This window comes from Gossypium arboreum, chromosome 9, assembly GCF_025698485.1.
Source record: "Gossypium arboreum isolate Shixiya-1 chromosome 9, ASM2569848v2, whole genome shotgun sequence".
Classification (NCBI taxonomy): Eukaryota; Viridiplantae; Streptophyta; class Magnoliopsida; order Malvales; family Malvaceae; genus Gossypium; species Gossypium arboreum.
This window is the reverse complement of record NC_069078.1, coordinates 89,029,749-89,050,309: the sequence shown is the minus strand read 5'-3', so window position 1 is coordinate 89,050,309 and position 20,561 is coordinate 89,029,749. Positions and strand designations below refer to the sequence as shown.

Here is a 20,561-nt window from a genome sequence, read left to right as displayed (position 1 = left end):
TATTTTCAATTTTATATATTATTTTGACTTTTAAAATTTAAAATTATATATTTTAGAACTTTATAAAAATATTAATTTTTAAAAATTTTATCTATTTTATGTGATTTTTATATTTTTAATCGATACAATATATATAATACTAAAAATAAATAAAGGGACACACGACATGTTCTAATAGTGCTACATGGACGGTCAACGGTCAATCAACTGATCTGCCAAAGTTAAAAGTTCTTTTTTAATATTTAAGTATTTAATATTATAATTTCTTATTTTATTTAAATTTAATATTTTTAATTTAAATAAACTTAATTGCCATGTGGCATTCTTTTATTGATCAAAACATGTCACGTGGCGTTTTTTCATTGGTCTAAGTTACTTAACAATTTCTTTTAATGTCAAATGAACAAAAAATATAAGAAATTGATACTTTAGATATCAAATTAAGATAAAAAAATAAAATACTTAACTGAGAAAATGAATATATTTTAAAGATTAAACCATGAATTAAGTTTAAAAAATATTATAAATATTTTTGAAACCTAAAATTCCGATCCGGACTCGGGCCCAACATAGAGCAACCGAGAATGGGTTAGTCACGTGAGTCAATTTGGAGTATGATGTTGGGGGAAATCTAGGGTGGGGCTGATGGGGCAGCTGGCTACGACCTACCTTCACATGTTATGTGAAGTGGTACAAAGTAGAACAATCTCTGTGCCTAGTCTTAGCCTATCCCTTAATAGATCCAGACTTTACAATAATGGGCACCATATGATCACATAGTTTTAAACTTATTTTCTTTTTATATTATCTTATGTATTATACAAGGTTAATTACATTGCATATTTGAATTGTAACGAGGAAGCTAGACAAAGACGACTTTACGATTACGAGCCTATTGGTGGTACTTTAGCGGTTTTCGTATGCTTGTAATTTGGAGATTACCCAAAGCAAGGTGATAGTCGCACAGGTGCACTGATTAAGGTGCGGACGTTGCAAAAGGACTTTAAGGTGCATAACTTGTTGCATGTGCCAATGCTACCTATCCACTCCTTTGTTGTGAAATGGGAAGCACTCATTGGAGACATGCTTAAGCTTAATGCGGATGCTGCTTGGAGATTGATTGGGAGGCAAGGTGTTTGTGGTGTGAATGTGCATGGCTCAGATGGCATGGTGTGAGTTGGTTGTGCTAGTCTTATGGCTCGTGCCTTTATCCTCTTTCTATAAAGACTTATATAATTGTTGAGACACTTCTTTTACTAGAAATTACGATTTTCATCAGTTTATTACTGAGAGTAATGGTTATATTTTTATTTCTAGGTTTAATATCCAATCTTTGGACTTATCTTTGTATGACAAAATCTTTGAGGTTGTTCATAGACTTTCTGTTGATTTTAATTTTGTTTATTTTCATTACATTCTCAATCTTCAAATCGATTGATAGAGTTACTCATAAGTTTGTCCATTAATCTTTAGATGATATTTATTGTTTTGATTTTGGTTTCAACTATCCAAATACCATTCAACAATTGATGTTACATAAAATTTTATTCATTTTAATTGAATAAATAATTTGTGTTGTTATATCTATTTTCCTAAAAAATTCATATTTATAAAAAAACCATATTTTCACTCCACCAAACAAATCATAAACAAATAATAAAAATTTAATCGGGATTGCCAAAAACATAAAATAATTTATAAATAAAAATACATAAATACTATTAAAATCATTGAGTTCCGTGATCCATAGAATGCCACGCCAAATTACCCAAAAAAATAATTATTTAAAAAATTCAAATGAGGCCGTCAACTTTTAGCCTTACCGTCGTTAACCCGGCCGCAACGCCGTTACTTCAACGCCGTTAACAAAACCAGTCTATATTAGTATATAAAAAAAATTAAAAACGCGAAAAAGAGTATATGAAAGGAGAAAAGAGCAAGCGAGAGGTTTTCATTTTTCTACGAACACAAAAAAACCTCGTAATTAGCTCAAATTGATTCGAATTAAAAGACTCAGTTGCTGCATTGTTACACGATTATTGAAATCGTAGGTTCAAATCTTTCATTTCGCTGAAAATTCCAGGTTGAAATAGTTCTAGTTCAGATCAAAGCAGGTATGTAGTTCATTTTTGTTTTTGTTTTTTGCTGTTATTGTTTGAATTAGTTAGCTAAATTTTATGTATAATTGAATTTCATTTTAGCTTTTTGAGTTTTCTTTTGTTCTCAATTTGTGAAAATTTTTGTGGTGGTATTCGCTCAGTTAAACGAGTGGAGAAGATCTCTCCGAGAAGTATTTTGTCGAATTTTCTCGAGGAAATTTTCTGGAATCTGAAGTCGATTGTTTGATAAGCTTTCGGAATTTGAATGCTATGTTAATGTGGCTCCGATCTCAGCTCGAGGCCCGAAATTTTCCCGTGGGAAATCACTTTCTCAAAGTGTAGTGGATCTGATAAAGCAATACGGATTGAAGACTTTTCCCTTTTCGTTTTCCTCCTTCAAATTCTACAGCTCAAGCACTGCAAAAATTCATTGAATTGCTGTATACTTTTGAATTTCGCTATTTTTTCTAATCGAAAGCTTCACAGTCAAAAGAAAACAAAAAAACACTGAAGTCATAGATGGAGCTTCCTCAATCCTGGCCTTTGGGAGCAGAAGGTAATTTACTTTATCACGCCGTTTATATATATGATTTACTTTCATTTTACGAGATATAAAATTCAAAAGAAATTTATTAAAAACAAGTGTGAATTAAATACTTTGATTAATAATTGTGAAAATAATAGATTTGGTTTTGAAGAACAGGAAGGAAACCGATTCATGATTTTCTGTCACTATACAGTCATTCAAGCGTCCTACAAGATCCAAGGCCACCTGCTCAAGGTGATTCTCTTGTTCTTACTTTCAAGATCCCAAGAAAAATAATAGTTAAATAGTATCCTCTCTCAACTTTTTTCTTTTCAATTCTTCCCTAATTTTCATTTTTATTAATATTAATATTAATTTTATTTTAAAGTAATTAAAAAGAGACATCAAAATAAAATGAGAAATTTTTTAGCCATAGACAGTATAATATTTAGATTTTATAATTAATATCAATAATATAAAAACATATTTTAGAAATATTAACTAAAAAGAATATAAGATAATTTGATTGCTTTCTTAATTTTTTTGTTCAGGATTTATTTCTTAATCAATGAAATAAAGAGGGTATACCGTTAATAAAAGAACTGGTTCAATATTATAAAACCTCTTTTCGCTTTACAGTTTGTTTTTATGTTATTATTAGGGTGTTTCCGCCATCTTTAGAGTTTTATTACGGATCTGGATGTGGAGTGGTGCACGTGACTGCATTTTTTCGCGAACGAATGGGCCAATTGATAGTTTATTTTTGACCCATAAATTAAATTAAATATTGGTAACTGTTCCTATGTTATATTTGAGTTCGGTTTTTATTCTTCATCATTATATTTTATATAAATTTGATTCTACGTTATAGGGGTTGGAATATGTATTTTATAGTTATATTATTAGGGTAAATTTAGAGTTTTTTAAACCCAAATTGAATTATGAAAAAGTCAAAATATATTTTCATTATGTATTAATTTACAATTACATTATTTTTAGAGGATTTAACAATTCTTTTTCAGAGGGTAAAATATTAATTTTAATTTTAAAAATTTTTGTATGGTAAATTTTCTATTTTTGGAGCTAAAGTACTTACCCTTAAATTCATTGGCTGTATTATGCTTGTGAATATACTTTATTTGTATTATAATAGTAACACTTTAAAAATATAATATTCATGCGCCTAAATTTTTAAAAATAAATACTTTTAATAATTTGATTATTCATTTTAGCAATAAAATTATACTAGTTATGCAGGTGAAATTTTGAAAATATTTGATATATTTATAGATATTAATTAAATCAATATTTTTACTATATGAAATATAACGTTTAATTTATTAAAATATTAATCCTATAAAACATTATGCAATATACATAATAGTATAGACTTTGAATTGTGTTTCCTTATCCTAAATTTGCTTGCTTTGGTTTCTAAATGAGCAGATGGGTATCGTAAAACTCATGACTTCCTACAACTGGAAGCATTAGGGAAGGCAATTGCTAAGGAAGAAACAACAGCTGAGGAAGCAATGGCTGAAAAGCCACTGCCACCACCACCGCCGGCACCGCCACCTCGTTCTGCGGAACATGTTCTTCCGGGTGGAATTGGAACTTACAGTATAAGCCATATTTCCAGTAGAGCAGAGGGAGCATTATTCACCGTAGCTCGAAGGAGTATTAGTGAGAGGAATGATGAAACCTCCAACTGCAGTTCTTATACTGGAAGTGGTTTCACTTTGTGGGAAGAATCTGCAGCAAAGAAGGGAAAGACAGGGAAGGAGAATACCGGCGAAACACCGGCTGTGAGAGGTAACAATTTTCTTACGGTATTGCAACACTTAATAGTTCATTTACCGGTGATGAATATCAATCGAGTCTGAAATCAATCGTGAATTTATTAAAAACTTTTTATATAAAATAATAAATATTATTTTGAGTGTATTTTTATTTTTAATATAAAATTATATATATATATATGATGAGTAAAAGTATCACGGATGTTACTATGGTAGGAGTTAAATTATATTTTACATCATTTACTTATAAAAGAGTAAATTAATTCTTATACGTTAGACCAAAGATTAAATTAGTTCTTTTGTAAAAAAATTATATTTGTATCGTTAAAAACTAGCATGATTAAGAAAATAATTAAACAATGACAAATAACGTACTTTATGTCAATTTTAACAGTAAAATTTTAAATACATTTATTACATAATTTTTATCATAGATATACTCTAATCTAATAAGTAGTAATGGACATACTCGTTATGTTAGAGTTGCTATTGATCGTAATAGCATTTATCGCAAAGAAATGCCCGATAAATGCGATGTGGTTGAATTAATCCTTACTGCATGCACTTGCATTACAGTTTATGCACTTTAGGTTAAGTAATGACCTTACGCTTGTAGTAATCATAAAGGCGGCTAAGTTTAAGTCGTACTTCAGTCATTCGAAAAAGTTGTTTATTAATTAGTTTTCTTTGTTTAAAAAAAAACCATAATAATAGTTAATATTTGCAAAAAAGAATTTAAATTCTAAGTTAACATTGAGGTTTGAACTTTAGTAATCAAGACAGCCATGAAGGTTTTATCCAGCCCTGCCCATTCGGCATAAAAGCCGTTGTGTTCGTTCAACTGAATGTAATTTTGGCGGCTACTTTTGACAGAAGCAGCGGGGAAGGAGAGGCAATGGGCCACATCATCGTTGGAGAGACCATCGCAGTCATCATCAACAAACAACCACCGCAACAGTTTCAGCTCTCTCCCTTCATCTCGGTTAGTCAGTTTCCATTTCGTTTATTTATTACTCTTTTATTTCTGGGTTAAAAATTAAGAGTATATTTGTGATCTCATCAACAGGCCATCATCAAAGCAGAAAAGCTTCATGGAAATGATGAAATCTGCTCAATATAATGATTTTGAAGAAGATGAAAATTTCAATCTCAAGAAAGAGAGTTCTACTACTACCCGTAGTAAAGGTATAATCTTTCTTTTTGGTTTACAGTACTACATATGTTGTATCTATGTATCCCATTCTAATTTCTTTTTTGGAAGCATTTTTGAATATTATGTCCGAATAACATTGTGCTGCATATTATTGTAAATACTACTGACCTTAAATAAAAGTGTTCTTGGTTTTGTAAAGGGTATTAGGAATCGGGGCAGTAATAAATTTTGATGGTTTTACGAGAGTTATTGAAAATTTTCGATGGCCTTATTATTGTTGTTGATTCTTTTTGCAGGAGAATTGAGAGTAAAAGTGGATGGAAAGAGTGCCGCCGATCAGAAGGCTAACACCCCAAGATCAAAACATTCTGCCACTGAGCAGCGGCGGCGGAGTAAAATTAATGACAGGCAAGTATAAATAACTATAACCTTTTTTTTTTAATCAGCAAATAAAATATTATTGAGTAGCAAGTCCCATAAAAGCTACAATAACACGTCCATACACAGCAACTGAAGTGCACATAAGGAATAACACAGTAAACACCAGTGCACATCAGGGAAAAAACATAGTGAAACAGATACACGCCAACACAGCCAAAAGTGCACATAGAACAATATATCAGACACAAGTGCACATCAGTGAACATCAGAACTATAACCTGCTTCACATTTAATATTTGTCAGCCTATTCCTTCTTAAATTAGGAAGGATTTTATTTCTTATCTAGTGAACAAGTAATGTAATGACGTTTCTAGTGTACTTTATGTTTCATGTTGAACATATCCCTTTGCTTTCACTAAATAAGTTCAGTGATGAACTTATAAACACTAAATTTACCGTGCTGTTTCTAGTGTACTTTATCTTTCATTTGTTTCACATGTTAGTTCTAGTATGATATGAGAGGCAAATTCTTGTAGATTTGTGGATAGTTAGTGAACCATGATTGTTTGGAAGTCGTTCTCAAAATCAATTTGGGACTCAAATGCTGTTTAATAACTAGAAATTGGAAAAGCCATGATACAAATTAAACAATGTTGCTCGGACATTTCATTATTCTTGAAATACTTGGACAACCATGTTCGAATCATGATTGGATGAAAGTATAGACATATTTATGAGTATCATAAATACTAAATCGTCATTGGATACTAAAATCCAGCAATTCTTTTGCAGATTTCAAAGGTTAAAAGGTATCATTCCTAATAGTGATCAAAAGAGAGATAAGGCCTCGTTCTTATTAGAGGTACCTAAATTTCTTATAATAGTTATGATTTATTCTTTTCCCATCTACAAAATTTTCAAAACTTTTAACAAATGGTGTGTTCAATCTACTCACAGGTTATCGAGTACATTCAGTTTTTACAAGAGAAAGTACACATATATGAGGGAGCATATCAAGGATGGAATCATGAACCATCAAAATTGATGCCATGGGTAAAATTTTATACTTATCTCTATTAACTAAGAATTGCTCTCAATGACTGACTATCAACCTAATCTGAAACAGAGAAACAACGAAACACCCACACAAAATCATGCCGATCAATCTCGAGCTATAAATAGCGTGTCGACTCCTTCCGCCTTGGTTTTTTCCGTCGCCCCAAACATTCCTGGAACTGCAATGAACCCTGTAGACTCTGATATGAGCACAGCTACTACGTTGAGACCAGTAGACCTTGGTCCTGCAATGATGAATAAGACAATGCCCTTTGCGGTGTCACCACAGCCAAACTCGATTACCTCTGCCCAGAGTACACCCACGTTGCCATCTGATGCAGAAACCAATGGTGCTCTTCCTATTAAAAAGCTGAAAGAACAAGAGTTGACAGTTGAAGGTGGAACGATTAGCATCTCAAGTGTATATTCCCAAGGGTAAGCTTTTACTTATTTTTTATTTGATGAATGATCTAATAATTCTTTTTAAATGCTTTGTTCTGCATGTTTTTGGTTTTCAACCATCTCTGCTTCTTTAGATACAATTGAGGCTATATAAGAGTTGGATTACATTTCGTACTTTTTTTTCAAAAAAATAAATAAATTAATTTTTGTACGTCAGATCAAAGTGTTACTTAATCCTTTGATTTAATGCATTATGCCACGTGTACCTCATTTTGATGTACAAGAACAAATTTTTAATAGTAGAAACGAATGAAAATTTTAATAAAAAAACTAGTTTGCCCTTTTATCTAATGATAGAGACTAATTTATCTGTTTTGAGATAATGGATCAAAATGCAATCTAACTACTAATACAAAAGTCACCATTGTACTTTTACTCTGCTGCTTTTCATATTCAATTGAAATGACCATATTTATCACCTATTCATATCAAGCTATTTCTCCCTGATTTTTACTCATCATTTCTTGATCTTTCGTTTTGTGAATGAGGGGTTAACCTATGTTATTTGGATCTTAATGTGAGTCGCCGACATGGGTAGATTTAATAATTGATCATGATCTTCGACAGGTTGTTGAATACACTAACGCAAGCACTGCAGGCATCTGGAGTGGACTTGTCACATGCTAGCCTCTCGGTTCAAATTGAGCTTGGGAAGCAATCTAGTACTGGTTATACTGCTCCAACTTCCACACTTAAAGGTTGTTTTCATTGCCTTTGCCGTCTTTTTCCTCTTATGTTATCCGGTCTCAAGTGTTGGATATGGGTACGAATATGACACAAGAATACTTCATTCTTGTTTAATATTTTCATATATTTGACAAATCATACTTTTAAGTTTTTATACCTGTATCCAAATATGTGTTTGAAGCAAAAATTGTACACATAATCAACTTAGTTTATATATAGAGAGAGAAAAATACACACTCTGACTTTCATCTTTGTATGATGAAAAAGTTCGGATTAATAGAGCTTTCCCTTTTCATATTGCATTTTGTCATCTTTACTAAAAGGTAAGAAATTAATCTTTGTATGTTAGATTAAAGAGTAAATTGATCTTATTGTTAAAAAATTTATTCAATTCTATTGTAAAAAACTTGATATTAGCATGAGGTACATGTGACACTTCATCCATCACTATTTCATTATTCTATTAGCTATGTTAGTTTTTGACAATAGAATTGGATGGAATTTTTAATATAAAGGACTAATTTGCTCATTTGAGCTATTGTACAATGACTAATTTGTTTATTTTTTTGAGTAGAGGGGATAAAATGCAATCTAACACCTAGTACAAGGGCTTCTATGGTATTTTTACCTATTTAATTTTAATATTTTAATAGTAACCAATGAAACTTTGGAAAACGAAGGTTTTGGATCCTTAAAGATTTAAGTTGAAGTTCATGTAAGGATTTTATTAGAATTCTTTGTTATTATCTGTTTTTTTTTTTTTCATACTTGAAACTAATTTAATTTTATATTGTAATTACTTTGTATTAATATTATATTTGTGAATATACTCTATTTGTAATAGTAAAAAAAAAGCCCGAAGAAATTTAACCTAATTCTTCCCTATTTTACTCTGCTCCAGGGCAGGGAGATTCCATCCACAATTCAAGGGACGACACATTCAAGAGTTGGATTTGTTGATGATTCTGATCAACCTATAAAGAAGCTTAAGACCTGAAGAAAATTAAGGTATAATTTACATATTTTAACAATATTATTTTTCATTGTATTAATTAATTATTTTTTGGAGTAGTCTGCCTTTGTTAACTTTAGATTTAGATATTGAAATAAATATGTTGAATACAAATATATATTCTATATGAACATATAAAAAGTGATACACTGGTGTCCAAAACAACAGATTATGTATTGTTTAGCAGCAAAAATTTCAATATCACAGATTTCACCATTATTTTTACAAGGAAAAAAGAAATAATCTTTTGGTAAGTTATCATATTTTATGTCTTGTATTATAATTATTTCTGATCATGCTGTGCATCAAATAATATCATTGAAAACCAACTATTTAAGTGAATCCCTTGTTTGCTAACTGAACCGGCTGAAACAAAATTAGCTTATTAATGAACATGTAAAATGCCTTTCAATATAAATATATACTATCATTGCACTTATAATCCATATTAAAAATGGTTTTTCTTCAAAAAAGGATAATCAAAATTCTATAGTCATATAATTTGACAACTTCATGAAAAAGTTGAAATTATTTTTCAATCTAATTTGGTCACATATTTCACCAGTAGGTGAAATTGATTTCATTGATCTAAATTGTCAATCTACTATCTTTGTACTACTTATATTGTTTACTTTTTCAATTATTTGAAATTGAGTTATTTTAAGTTAGAAGTATTTTTAATTTAATCCAAAAAAATTATTTATACCCACCTCAATTTAAAACCATTAATTAGATCTACAAAATTATGTTTAAATTTATACTTACAGAGTTTAATCATGATGTTTTTATAAAATTACATTCATTTCGTTTTATTATTTCCACAATCAAAATAATAAAAATATTAAATTGATTTAAAATTTTACAAGAATAATTAGTATAATTATATTAATAAAGTTAAAATGTGAGAAAGATAAATGAAAAGGAAAATAGAGACCCGAAGAGCTAATGTGCCACACACTCACAAACACACCGTCAATGTACATGTTCACTCAAGCAATAAATGCAAGATCAATTTCATCAAAATTTCCACTTATTTCTGCAATGCCATTGCGTCCATATTGTATCGTAATTTAATTGATTTTTTATTTTTTTTTTGTGTTTAAAACTTTGATGTCTAAATACATTAAAGTGTGAAAATAATGCATGGTTACGAAATGAGCCATTTATGAGCAGGCAATTTGGACGTGGAAAAATGTCAACAAAGCAATTTTCCCATTCTTTGATGCGTCATTGACACAAAATACTTAACGTTAAAGTTGATACAGTGACAATTCAACTGTGACTCGTTGCGATTGTTTTAATAATGGGATTCGGTTCATAGTTAAATTATATTTTTTTAATTAATTTTTAATATATTTTAAACGATGGATTCAACTTTCATGTTTGAATCAATATATTAGTTGATTTTTATATTAACTGATTTGATTCATCAATTCAATTCAAATAACATTAATTATATATATATATATATAAAAGTGAAGAAATGCTTGATTGAATTTTAGATTTCACGCCTAAAATATATATATACTAATTTAGTCATAGTGGAAGTAATTGGTATACTCTTTATTGTATACTCTTTATAGGGACTTATAAATAAACCAGTTAAAATTGAAACAATTTAAATATCTGATTGATCAAATTAAAATTTTACACATGCCAATAACTCATAATGTAGTTCAAAACCCACAAATATAATTGTATATGATTGGCTTTGAATTTCGGTATCGAAACCTCTCTCACATTATGTTTTGATTTTTTTATGCAGTGCCTAAAATTATTAATAATTCTTCTCAACCTTTAAACAATATTGATATCAATCGAATTAAGACTTAATCAACATATTTTAATTATTAAATGGATTAGTTTTATTTTACATTACCATAAAGAATCAAATAATTTTTATTTAAAATATTTATAAAAGGAGTTTATTTAGGAACATAAATAAACTAAATATGATTTGATGGTGTATTTTGTACATGATTTATTTAGAATCAAGTTGTTAAAAATTAAGTCACGACCCTAAGCACGTACATGTAATTTCGTTTACGATGAAGGGTTAATTGGTAATTGTATACCATTTTATTTCTAGAAGATATACGCAAAACAATATTTGTAATTTGTAAAGACGATAGCTCAAATTCTACTGTGCTTTATTCAACAAATTGGTTTTTCATTTTATTGGAGCGAAAGTTGTTGTGAGCAATGCAAGACACCCACTCGATCGGAGGTGGCCGTATATTCAGCGGCGGCGGAGGATTCGGTTACGGCAGGTTACGGCCGCAGCACCACCAAGCACTCGAGTGTCCCCGCTGCGACTCTCTCAATACAAAATTCTGTTACTACAACAACTACAACCTCTCTCAGCCACGTTATTTCTGTAAGAGCTGCCGTCGTTACTGGACGAAAGGTGGCGTACTTCGAAACGTCCCCGTCGGCGGCGGCTGTCGTAAAGCCAGGCACTCGAAAATCAAACCATCCGCAACCATCACAGTTGCCGCAGCCGCTGTACAGCCACAGCTCCTCCAGCAGCAACACTGTAATCAACTTAAAGAGAATACTCATTCCTGCAGCAAGAGTTACAGTCTTACCGCAGACAATTTTAACGTACCAGCGACGAATAACAATAATATCTCCGGCGGCAGCACCGTCGAAGCGGCGCCGGCGATAACGTCTCATTCGAGCTTGATAAATGCAAGCGATTCGAAATTTTACGAAAATCCTAATGATTTAGGGTTTACGGAGATGGAGAGTTTTACGAGCTTGATCACTTGGTCGAACAATGAAACGGTGCCGTTTGGCTTCGGTAATGTATTCAGTGAGCAAGGACAATGGCAGCAACTGCAACAGCAGCCAAAAACGGTGAGCACGGGAGTGGAGGAACTCACAATGGGATTGCTTGATCCAACGGTAGATATTGAGTTAGCAAATTTGGATAATAGATCTAAGGGTGAAGATTATGGAGGATTTCGACCGTTGGATTGGGAAGGGAGTGGAGATCAAGGGACGACTTTGCTTGATCTTTCTAATGGAAGTTTTGATCAGACGTATTGGAATCAAAATCAGTGGGCTGATCAAGATCCTCCTACACTCTATCTCCCGTAAATTATATCTTTTACCCTCTTAATTTCCTTAAAAGTTATTTATTAACTACACAATTTTAAAAAAAATTAAAAAATACCATAAGTACATATTTTTTATATTTAGTATTTGGTCCAACTTTTATTTAAAATAATATTTAATTTTAGAATTTAAAATATAAATTTAATTATTAATGTTATTAAAATTATTTTGTTAAATTTAGATTTATTATAAATCAATTTCTTTGTTACATGAATAACAAATGATTTATTTTTATGATAAATTTACCATTTGATTCCTTAAATTTTTACGAAATTACATGTTAGTATAATAGTAAATTGCACTACAATTCCCAATAATTTATGATTTATCTGTGGCTCTTTTAAGCAATTTTTTACTTTGTCTTTGCAAAATGTTAAACTGACAAATTTAAAGAAAAAGTTACAATATTAACAATTGAACATAAATTTTATAATCTAAAAATAATGAAGCTAAAAATAAAAATTAGAATATAAAAAATAGAAAATTTGGAACCAAAAAAACTCACTCACAGGATATATGAATGTGGTTGTTTCTTGTTTTGCAAACTTTTTTCAATATTTAAATTTATTTACTTATGATTTTACAAGATATTTCTAGTTTCTTCATATGCGACCAACTTTCATGTTGGTTTTTAATCTTAATTTCTTTGGCCATTTTTCAGATTTTGTTCATATAAAATGTGTTTTCTACGACTTTTATGTATAGAGTGCAATTCCCCGGTTGAATCGAAAAGTAAAAAATTGAATATATTTGACCGATAATAATAATTATATAAATTAATTTAGTTGGATGAGTTCTATCGGTTATCTTAATTAATTGCCTTGCGTTAAGTAAATGTATTTATATTTGGTTGACAAATATATTCACGAATTACCAAAAAATTAATCTTTATAGATTATAAAATAAATATAGAAGAAACTATAATTATATATACATAACTTTTTATAGGTTGATTAAGTCTTAAATAATTTTATTTTCTTTTTTAAACTAAATTGCAATCCACAAGTCTAACTATTAGGCAGAAGAGTTGGACCACTAGGAGACATTGCTCCTACACTCTCTATGGTATAATTACTTCGCATTGATTTCAAATTAAAGTCAAATTTCGTTTTAGATTCTAAATTAAAATCAAAATTAAATTACTCCAATTTGCTTAATTAAGTTGGTTTACCTAATAATTCTTTCACATAATAAGGGTAGAATACTAAGATATATCTAAATAAAACAAAAGATAACACCAAAAGTAAAGACATAAAACAAATATACAAAACATATATCAAATTAGATAAAAGTAATATTAAGGTCCCTGTACTAAAAGTTAGATTACATTTTGCTCTTTCTGCTAAAAAAAATGGGCAAATTAGTTTATCTATGTTAGATCAAAAAGTAAACTAGCCTTTTGTTAAATTTTCATGCATTTCTACAATTAAAAACTAGTTCTTAGACATCAATATGAGGTACATGTGGCACGTTATGTGTTACTATCTGATTATTCTATCAGCTAAGTCAATTTTTAACAATACAAATGGATAAAAATTTTAACTGAAAGGACCAACTTACTCTTGATCTAATGTACATGGACTAATTTATCTATTTTTTGAGTAGATGGAGCAAAATAAATAACATTCTTGTATATTACAAATTACGTAGTTATTTTCTTTAAATAGGTACTATAAGATTTTTTTTTTAAACTTTGAAAAGCGTAAAAACTCATTTTGAATAGAATGTAAGTTATATATTTTCTTAAACAAATATTTGTTGTTGCCCTTAAAATGTTCCGAATGTATCTCTTATTCGTTTCGATCATCTGGACGAGTGAGGCGTATTACAAAATGCAATTTGATTCTTATTACGAAGGTTTCTGTAATATTTTTACCTAAAATTTATATAAAAAAAATAAGAAAAAGAAGTAGAAGATACAAAAACAAAATTTTGGTGTGTCCTATTGACTTGATAGACAATAGGGAAGATCAATTAAAGATCTAGATGCAATGTGGACCATGATGTGTTGAAAGATTTGGCAATGGGCATGGACGAAGGCGACAATAAGGAGTGGACCGCGATTGAAAATTGGCACCTCAAAGTTAGGCACATGGTCGTGGTCCTTGACTCTTTGTTGAGTAGTCTTAGCCTTAGCCATTCCACCCTTAACTTTTTCCTAGCACTGATTTTGATGTGTGCAGTTGGCTTGGCTACCCAATAATGCTTGCCCATCGAGTCTTCAATTTTGGGTTTCCACCAAAATGTTTTAAAATGGGTTCGGTAGGGTTGCCAACGATAGGTTTTTTTTCTTAATCGAATTTTAATTATAATTTTTTTGAGATAGTTAAAATATAATTTTATTATCATATTAATATAAAATTTTATATTTTTAAGGGATTAATTTATAATTTATTTTATTTTTAGAGACGGTATAATTGAAATTTAAAATTTAAGAAGCTACTGAAATACAATTTTACCGTTAAATTAACTTAAAACTTTACAATACAAGAGACTAAAAGAGTAATTTTTTTTTCTTGGGACTAGGGTCCTTGCCGCCCCTATTAGCTTCACTCTCGAGAACAAAATCTAAGAAAATTCATAAACTAATTACTCTATTGTTGGAATCGAACTGGATTGGTTGATTATATTGGTTGGATCGAAAATAAATTAGTATATTGGTTAATAATACTGACATTTGAATGAATTGCTCGGAATCAATAAAAAATTAAAAACTGAGATAAAAAATCAATTGTTGAATCGGTTAAAATCAATTAAGGTAACTCTTTTTATAATTTAAAATCTTGACACATAAGATTATCTGTTCAATCATTTTATGAACTAAACGTCGTAATGACATATCATAACATAAAATCACTCATAAAATGTAAAATAACTTGGAAATTTAAATAATTGTTTTATTATTCCCATGGAATTAAATTTAAATAATTGTTTTATTATTACCCATATAGTTGATGAACAAAATGTAATACCTATAATTTATGGATAATCATTTATATACTAACGTAAAATTAAATAAGACACATGTCTTTGATAAAAAAATCATCACATATCTTTAATTGATATTTTAAAATAAAAAAATAAATAAAGGGTAAATTACATGCAAAGTTATTAAACTATTTGTAAGTTTACATTTTGACCACTTAATTTAAAAAAGTTACAAAATAGTCATTGAATTATTCTAAAGTTTTTATTCAAGTCACTGGGTTGTTAAAATTGTTGCCATATGGCATTTTTTGTTCACACTACTTGTACCAATCGAAACCATTCCTTCCTCTTCCCATCTACGCTTTCGTTTTTCTTTTCATAAAACAACTTTAAACGTTACAAATCTATAAATTAAAATCCCTTCTCTGGTTTCCGACATTTACAAGTCAACTTGGTTCTAAGGTATGTTATTCTACTCATCGATGGGTACTGATCCACCATACTGATTGTCGAATTGTCATGGCTTTAAAAAAAAAAAAAACTTGACAACCCAATTACTAAAGTAAAAACTTTTGAATAGTTCAATGACAGTTTTATAACTTTTTAAAGTTAAGTGATCAAAATATAAACCTACTAATAGTTTAATAACCTTGGTGTAATTTAACCATTTATTTTTTTTGGAACAATCTCATTATAGGTCCTAATCATATTTGTTCCATTTGACTCAATGCTTAGAACTACCCATAGCCTATTCCCAACTCTCAAATAGGAGGATAATACGCTTCAATGCACTTAAACTCACGTCTTTCTACATTGATAATAATATCAATATCAATCTAATTAAGACTTAAATCAAAACTACACATTAATATACTTAATAAATAATCCACAATTTAAATACTATTGCTTAACCCTTACCCAAATCAAATGGATGGTCACTTCTAAGGTAATAAATAACTCAAATTTTTTATATGTTTTTCCATAATCTACACAGAGAGTTGATGCCCACTAAGTTTTCGTGTATTTTTTTATTTAAAAAAAAAGATTAAGTACTTGAGAAATTATAAAAAAATGCAAGTAAATCACAAGAAAGTACAACAAAACTAATTTTCCCTAAAGTAACTTAGGGGTATTTTAGTAATACCATAATTTACCTTCAACTTAAAGTTTGTAGAAAATTCGTTGTAACCTAAAAAGGAAACAAAATAAACGATTTTTTTCAAAAAAGAAAAAAAAAAACGCCATTGTTAACTGCTGCAACTTCTTCATTTCTTCACTATCACTTTCAAGCTCTTCAGTTCTTTATTTTCAAATTCTTTGAATTTTAGAAGAAAAAAAAAAGTGAAAGAAAATGTTTGAGCCGCAACATTTGTTAGATTTACAAGAAAATTCAGGTTTTGGAACTTGGCTTTCAGGGGATAACAGTAACTCGTCCCCGACTCACCGTCGAGTTGAGTCCTCACTCGTTCATTCAGCTCCTGGCGATGTGGATCGTGTCCTCTACAAGGATCTCGTTGAGATGATCCCTCTTGTTCAGTCCCTCATTGTAATCTTTCCCTCTTTTTTTACTGTAATTTTCTTCTTCTTTTTTTCAGTTTCTGTTTGAAATTAATGAAAAATGGAAGGAAATTAAGAAAATAGTTTATTTACACTTCCGCTATCTGGAAATAAATTTTAATTTATTATCATTTCGTAAACGTGGAATTTGATTTAGGAGCGTAAAGCAAATAGTTCATTTACAAGGCGTGGATCGATGATATATACCAAGACACCTTCAAGGGAATCCCTATCTCGTAAAGTATGTTCATAAATCCTTGCTTGTTTTAGTTTAATTTGTTGATTTCACTTGCGGTTTGTTTGGTTAAGTGACTAAAAAACTGGATTTCGTTGTCTTTATAAATTGTGTGAATGAAATGCATATACTATATATAAATTAGTTGAGATTCAATATTATTATATATTTGAAAAGTATATATAAGAATATGACTTTTAAATTCACAAATATTTATTTTTGAAATCCAAATTTCCGATAACATGGTTGAAATTTTGTGGAATTATGTATTTCTTGCCTTATCATTTCCTTGTAAGCTTATACTGACAGTGATGGTGAACTAGAGCTTGCTGTTTCATCATTAGTAACATTTAAAAAATTACTGATGGGGAGCAACGTTGTAATTTGCTAGTGGGATATGTAACTATATATATATGATCTTATTCAATTAAATCTTTATATTTATAGTATATATATGGTTATATTTTGCCAATTTCGGTTATCTAGTTTATTACTACCTCATTTTTGACTTTTTATATTTGTGTTCAACTTATTTTCAGACATGGGTACGGAGCTTTTGATCCTTGAATGACCCTTCAAATACATGAAAAACTTAGTAAATAAAAAAATAAACATTCCCATCTTGTGTACCTAGCGTTATTTGATACTCACATCCGAGTCCAATAAACATAGGCTTATTAGTCATTTTGATGACTATAAACCATTGTTTCCTTTCTTTATTGGTTAGCGATTGTTCGTAATTTGTTGAATTGAAGTGGTAATCTTATCATAGTATGCATAATTGACTCTTTATTAGACATTTGTCTGGAGCAAATATATAAAATATAAAACATCCAGTGTTTAATAGGTTTTAATTACAAATCCCATGATTTTTAACATGCAACTCTTTTTCCTATCAAATGTTTTTCTCACTTTCCTGGATTTAATCTAATAGCTTTTCTTTTTTGAGATTTTTTTTTTTTTTGTTTTTTAATAATTTCTTCATATAAATTTATGATGTTGCTCTTTTTGTTTATAAAGACTACGGATGTAAAAGGAAGGAATGCAGGTTTGGCTATTCCAGTGAAAAAGAAAAAGGATCAAGTAGACAAGATTGGTGATAGTTTACCAATCTTTTCCTCGAGGGATTTGATAGCAGAAAAGGAAAATGAGGAGTTAATTGCACTGAGAGGACAAGTGGAGGATCTGCAAAAGAAGTTGTTGGAGAAAGAGGACCTTCTAAAATCTGCAGAGATTTCAAAGAACCATATTAATGATGTTCAAGCAGAACTTGAGCAACTGAATCGACATGCTGCAGAAAAGGACTCTTTAATCAAGTCCATTCAGCTGCAACTCTCTGATGCTAAGGTATACATTTCTCATGTTTTCCTGCTAGAATATTCTTATGTTGCTCTAACTTTTCGTTTTTTTTGAAGTATCATTTGTTGAAACTTATGTTTGATTCGTTTCCATACATGGATATGGGGTTATAACCCTCTAAGGACCCTCCAAATACATGGAAAAAATTGAACATATCCGTGTTAGAGACATACTTATTCTAACATTCATACCCGAACCTCATTACCATAGATTTTGTATAATATTTAGTGCATTATAATTAACTGTATTTTCTGAAATTTTGATTGATTTTGCAAGTATTGTTTGTTTAATTGACATAAGAAGGGTGCCTTAATAGTGATAGAAGAAGAGGTTACAAATGCTAGGATTCAAATGCCATATTTGCTTAATGCTGCCTCACAAGATGGCTGTATGAACCGAGTTAATCTCCGTGGTCTTTATTCCTTTATTGTTATTTTTGTGGTAGAAAGGAGAGGTAGCAGAGGTTGGGATTGAAATCCCAGATGTACTCAATATCACTTCTTAACATAGCTGCATCAGGGGCGAAGCCAGAAAATTACTTTAGGAGGGCCCAAAGATGAGTCATAAATTTTTGGGAGTCAAAGTGCAATTTTACCATTATACGAACATGTAATTTCATACAATTTTTAAAGGGCTAAAGGGCAAATCTACCATTTTGGGGTATTTTAAAGCCAGAAAATTACTGCCTCCCCCCCCCCCCCCTTTTGCCATCACCACTGTCTGAATACACAAACCGAGTTAAATACAGAGCTTCTTGTTTCATTATTGTTATTGATACACATGCTTTTTTCTCTTTAGATTAAGCTAGCAGACAAGCAGGCGGCCTTAGAAAAGACACAATGGGAAGCAATGACATCTAAACAAAAGTTGGAGAAGCTGCAAAATGATATAGACTCCATGCAAGGGGAATTTTCATCATTTATGCTGTTATTAAATGGCTTGACAAAGAAAAATCGCACCGCATATGCTGAAGATTATGATGTAGCACCATACCATTCGGATCATTTCCCTCACCTGGTAACCTCACTATCTTTTGGCTAATCAACTTATTTAAATTCGAGTTTTCCTGGCTTTTGCTTGCTTTTTGCTGCTCCCCCTTTTCATTTTTCTTGAATTATCCTTGCCCAACAAAATCCAGACATAGGTATGGAAAAATCTTTGAAAAAATTGACCATACCCATCTTGAATGCATATCTGTAACTTACATTCACCCAAAATCCGGGTAACATAGTTTAATTGCAAATTGCACCATTTGAAAATATCGAATGATTGAACATGATAGAAGAGAATATTAGACTAAATATTTGTTGTGCATTGCTTGGAAATAGCATTTATAAGGGTTTGTTTTTGCAATATATGGCTCTTTATTCTTTTGAAAGAATCTGTATTTTAAGCACTTTCCAACCTCAACGGTGACCGGAGTTTTAAGTGTGGTTTTCCTGTTTTGTTTCGGTTTTGGTATAAACAGGATGATGTAGATGACAAGGAGATGCCGAAAATGGAAGAAGCAAGGCAAGCTTACGTCGCTGCTCTCGATGCTGCCAAAGAGAAGCAAGACGAAGAATCCCTTGCTGCTGCAGCCAGTGCAAGGCTACATCTTCAATCCTTTCTTTTCAAATCCGAAGGTGCGTAAGAAAAGTGATATAAATATTTCATAAGTTCGAAGCATTTTTTCAAACGAACTTATTGATGCATTGGCATTACCAAAGTTTACTTATTATATATGTCACTATTGTATGCTTGTATGGTTTCTTTTTGTGTTCTTTATTGTCTAGTAAAAGTCCATGGATGTTTCATATGCACAAGTAAAATCTCTATGGAGCAGCCTGAGTTCGGTATCAGATTTTCCGAAAACCTGTGTTGAATCATCTTATGTTGCTTCAACTCTTTGTTTTTCTTCTTTTTTTTTGAAAGAATGAACATACAAATATCGAATACATACCCGTATTGGACATTCTTGTCAAAACCATCAATTTCTAGTCTTCTAGATTTTTCTTACTAGGGAGCGTATTGAGCAAACTAATTATTAAGTATAGTTGTAACGCACATTGCACTCCTGAGGGAGAAGGCAAGTTCGAACTTTAGAGATGATATTATTAGGAGAGAGAGTCATATATTCTCAAATCTTCATGGACCATAAAACGGATATGAAGGAAACCTTGATTATACAAAAAAGTATAACTTAAC

General features: G+C 30.5%; 3 protein-coding genes across 6 annotated transcripts; all 3 read left to right on the top strand.

The window, feature by feature from the left end:
* The first annotated feature begins 1,911 nt into the window (after window positions 1-1,911).
* LOC108457397 (transcription factor BIM1) lies at window positions 1,912-9,418 on the top strand. Of its 3 annotated transcripts, none has more exons than XM_053019142.1 (12): window positions 1,912-2,114; window positions 2,261-2,655; window positions 2,803-2,880; window positions 4,072-4,437; window positions 5,304-5,406; window positions 5,491-5,609; window positions 5,874-5,985; window positions 6,751-6,820; window positions 6,916-7,011; window positions 7,085-7,449; window positions 8,044-8,174; window positions 9,065-9,418. In XM_053019142.1, exons 2-12 carry the CDS (start codon window positions 2,619-2,621, stop codon window positions 9,121-9,123), a joined length of 1,536 nt encoding a protein of 511 aa, XP_052875102.1. In that variant the 5' UTR covers window positions 1,912-2,114; window positions 2,261-2,618; the 3' UTR covers window positions 9,124-9,418. The 3 variants fall into 3 exon arrangements, with proteins under 3 accessions (XP_052875102.1, XP_017611922.2, XP_017611923.2); XM_017756433.2 differs by having other exon boundaries at window positions 5,298-5,406; XM_017756434.2 differs by lacking the exons at window positions 1,912-2,114; window positions 2,261-2,655 and adding an exon at window positions 3,287-3,415 and having other exon boundaries at window positions 2,663-2,880; window positions 5,298-5,406.
* Window positions 9,419-11,286: 1,868 nt separating this feature from the next.
* LOC108455226 (dof zinc finger protein DOF5.4) lies at window positions 11,287-12,612 on the top strand. The gene has a single exon (XM_053019329.1). The coding sequence runs from the start codon at window positions 11,378-11,380 to the stop codon at window positions 12,275-12,277; it is 900 nt and encodes a 299-aa protein (XP_052875289.1). The 5' UTR covers window positions 11,287-11,377; the 3' UTR covers window positions 12,278-12,612.
* Window positions 12,613-16,396: 3,784 nt separating this feature from the next.
* On the top strand, window positions 16,397-20,311 carry LOC108455862 (protein MICROTUBULE BINDING PROTEIN 2C). Of its 2 annotated transcripts, none has more exons than XM_053018676.1 (5): window positions 16,397-16,769; window positions 16,938-17,021; window positions 18,036-18,362; window positions 19,173-19,391; window positions 19,843-20,311. In XM_053018676.1, the coding sequence occupies exons 1-5, from the start codon at window positions 16,575-16,577 to the stop codon at window positions 20,005-20,007; spliced, it is 990 nt and encodes a 329-aa protein (XP_052874636.1). In that variant the 5' UTR covers window positions 16,397-16,574; the 3' UTR covers window positions 20,008-20,311. The 2 variants fall into 2 exon arrangements, with proteins under 2 accessions (XP_052874636.1, XP_052874635.1); XM_053018675.1 differs by having other exon boundaries at window positions 16,397-16,793.
* The last annotated feature ends 250 nt before the right edge of the window (window positions 20,312-20,561 follow it).

Coding starts and splice junctions, on each gene's coding strand:
- LOC108457397 (XM_017756433.2), top strand. CDS start 2,619: ATGGAGCTTCCTCAATCCTGGCCTTTGGGAGCAGAAG. Junction 4,438..5,297: donor CGAAACACCGGCTGTGAGAG/GTAACAATTTTC, acceptor TACTTTTGACAG/AAGCAGCGGGGAAGGAGAGG. Junction 5,986..6,750: donor CGGAGTAAAATTAATGACAG/GCAAGTATAAAT, acceptor ATTCTTTTGCAG/ATTTCAAAGGTTAAAAGGTA.
- LOC108455226 (XM_053019329.1), top strand. CDS start 11,378: ATGCAAGACACCCACTCGATCGGAGGTGGCCGTATATTCAGCGGCGGC.
- LOC108455862 (XM_053018675.1), top strand. CDS start 16,575: ATGTTTGAGCCGCAACATTTGTTAGATTTACAAGAAAATTCAGGTTTT. Junction 17,022..18,035: donor GGGAATCCCTATCTCGTAAA/GTATGTTCATAA, acceptor TTGTTTATAAAG/ACTACGGATGTAAAAGGAAG. Junction 19,392..19,842: donor CGGATCATTTCCCTCACCTG/GTAACCTCACTA, acceptor TGGTATAAACAG/GATGATGTAGATGACAAGGA.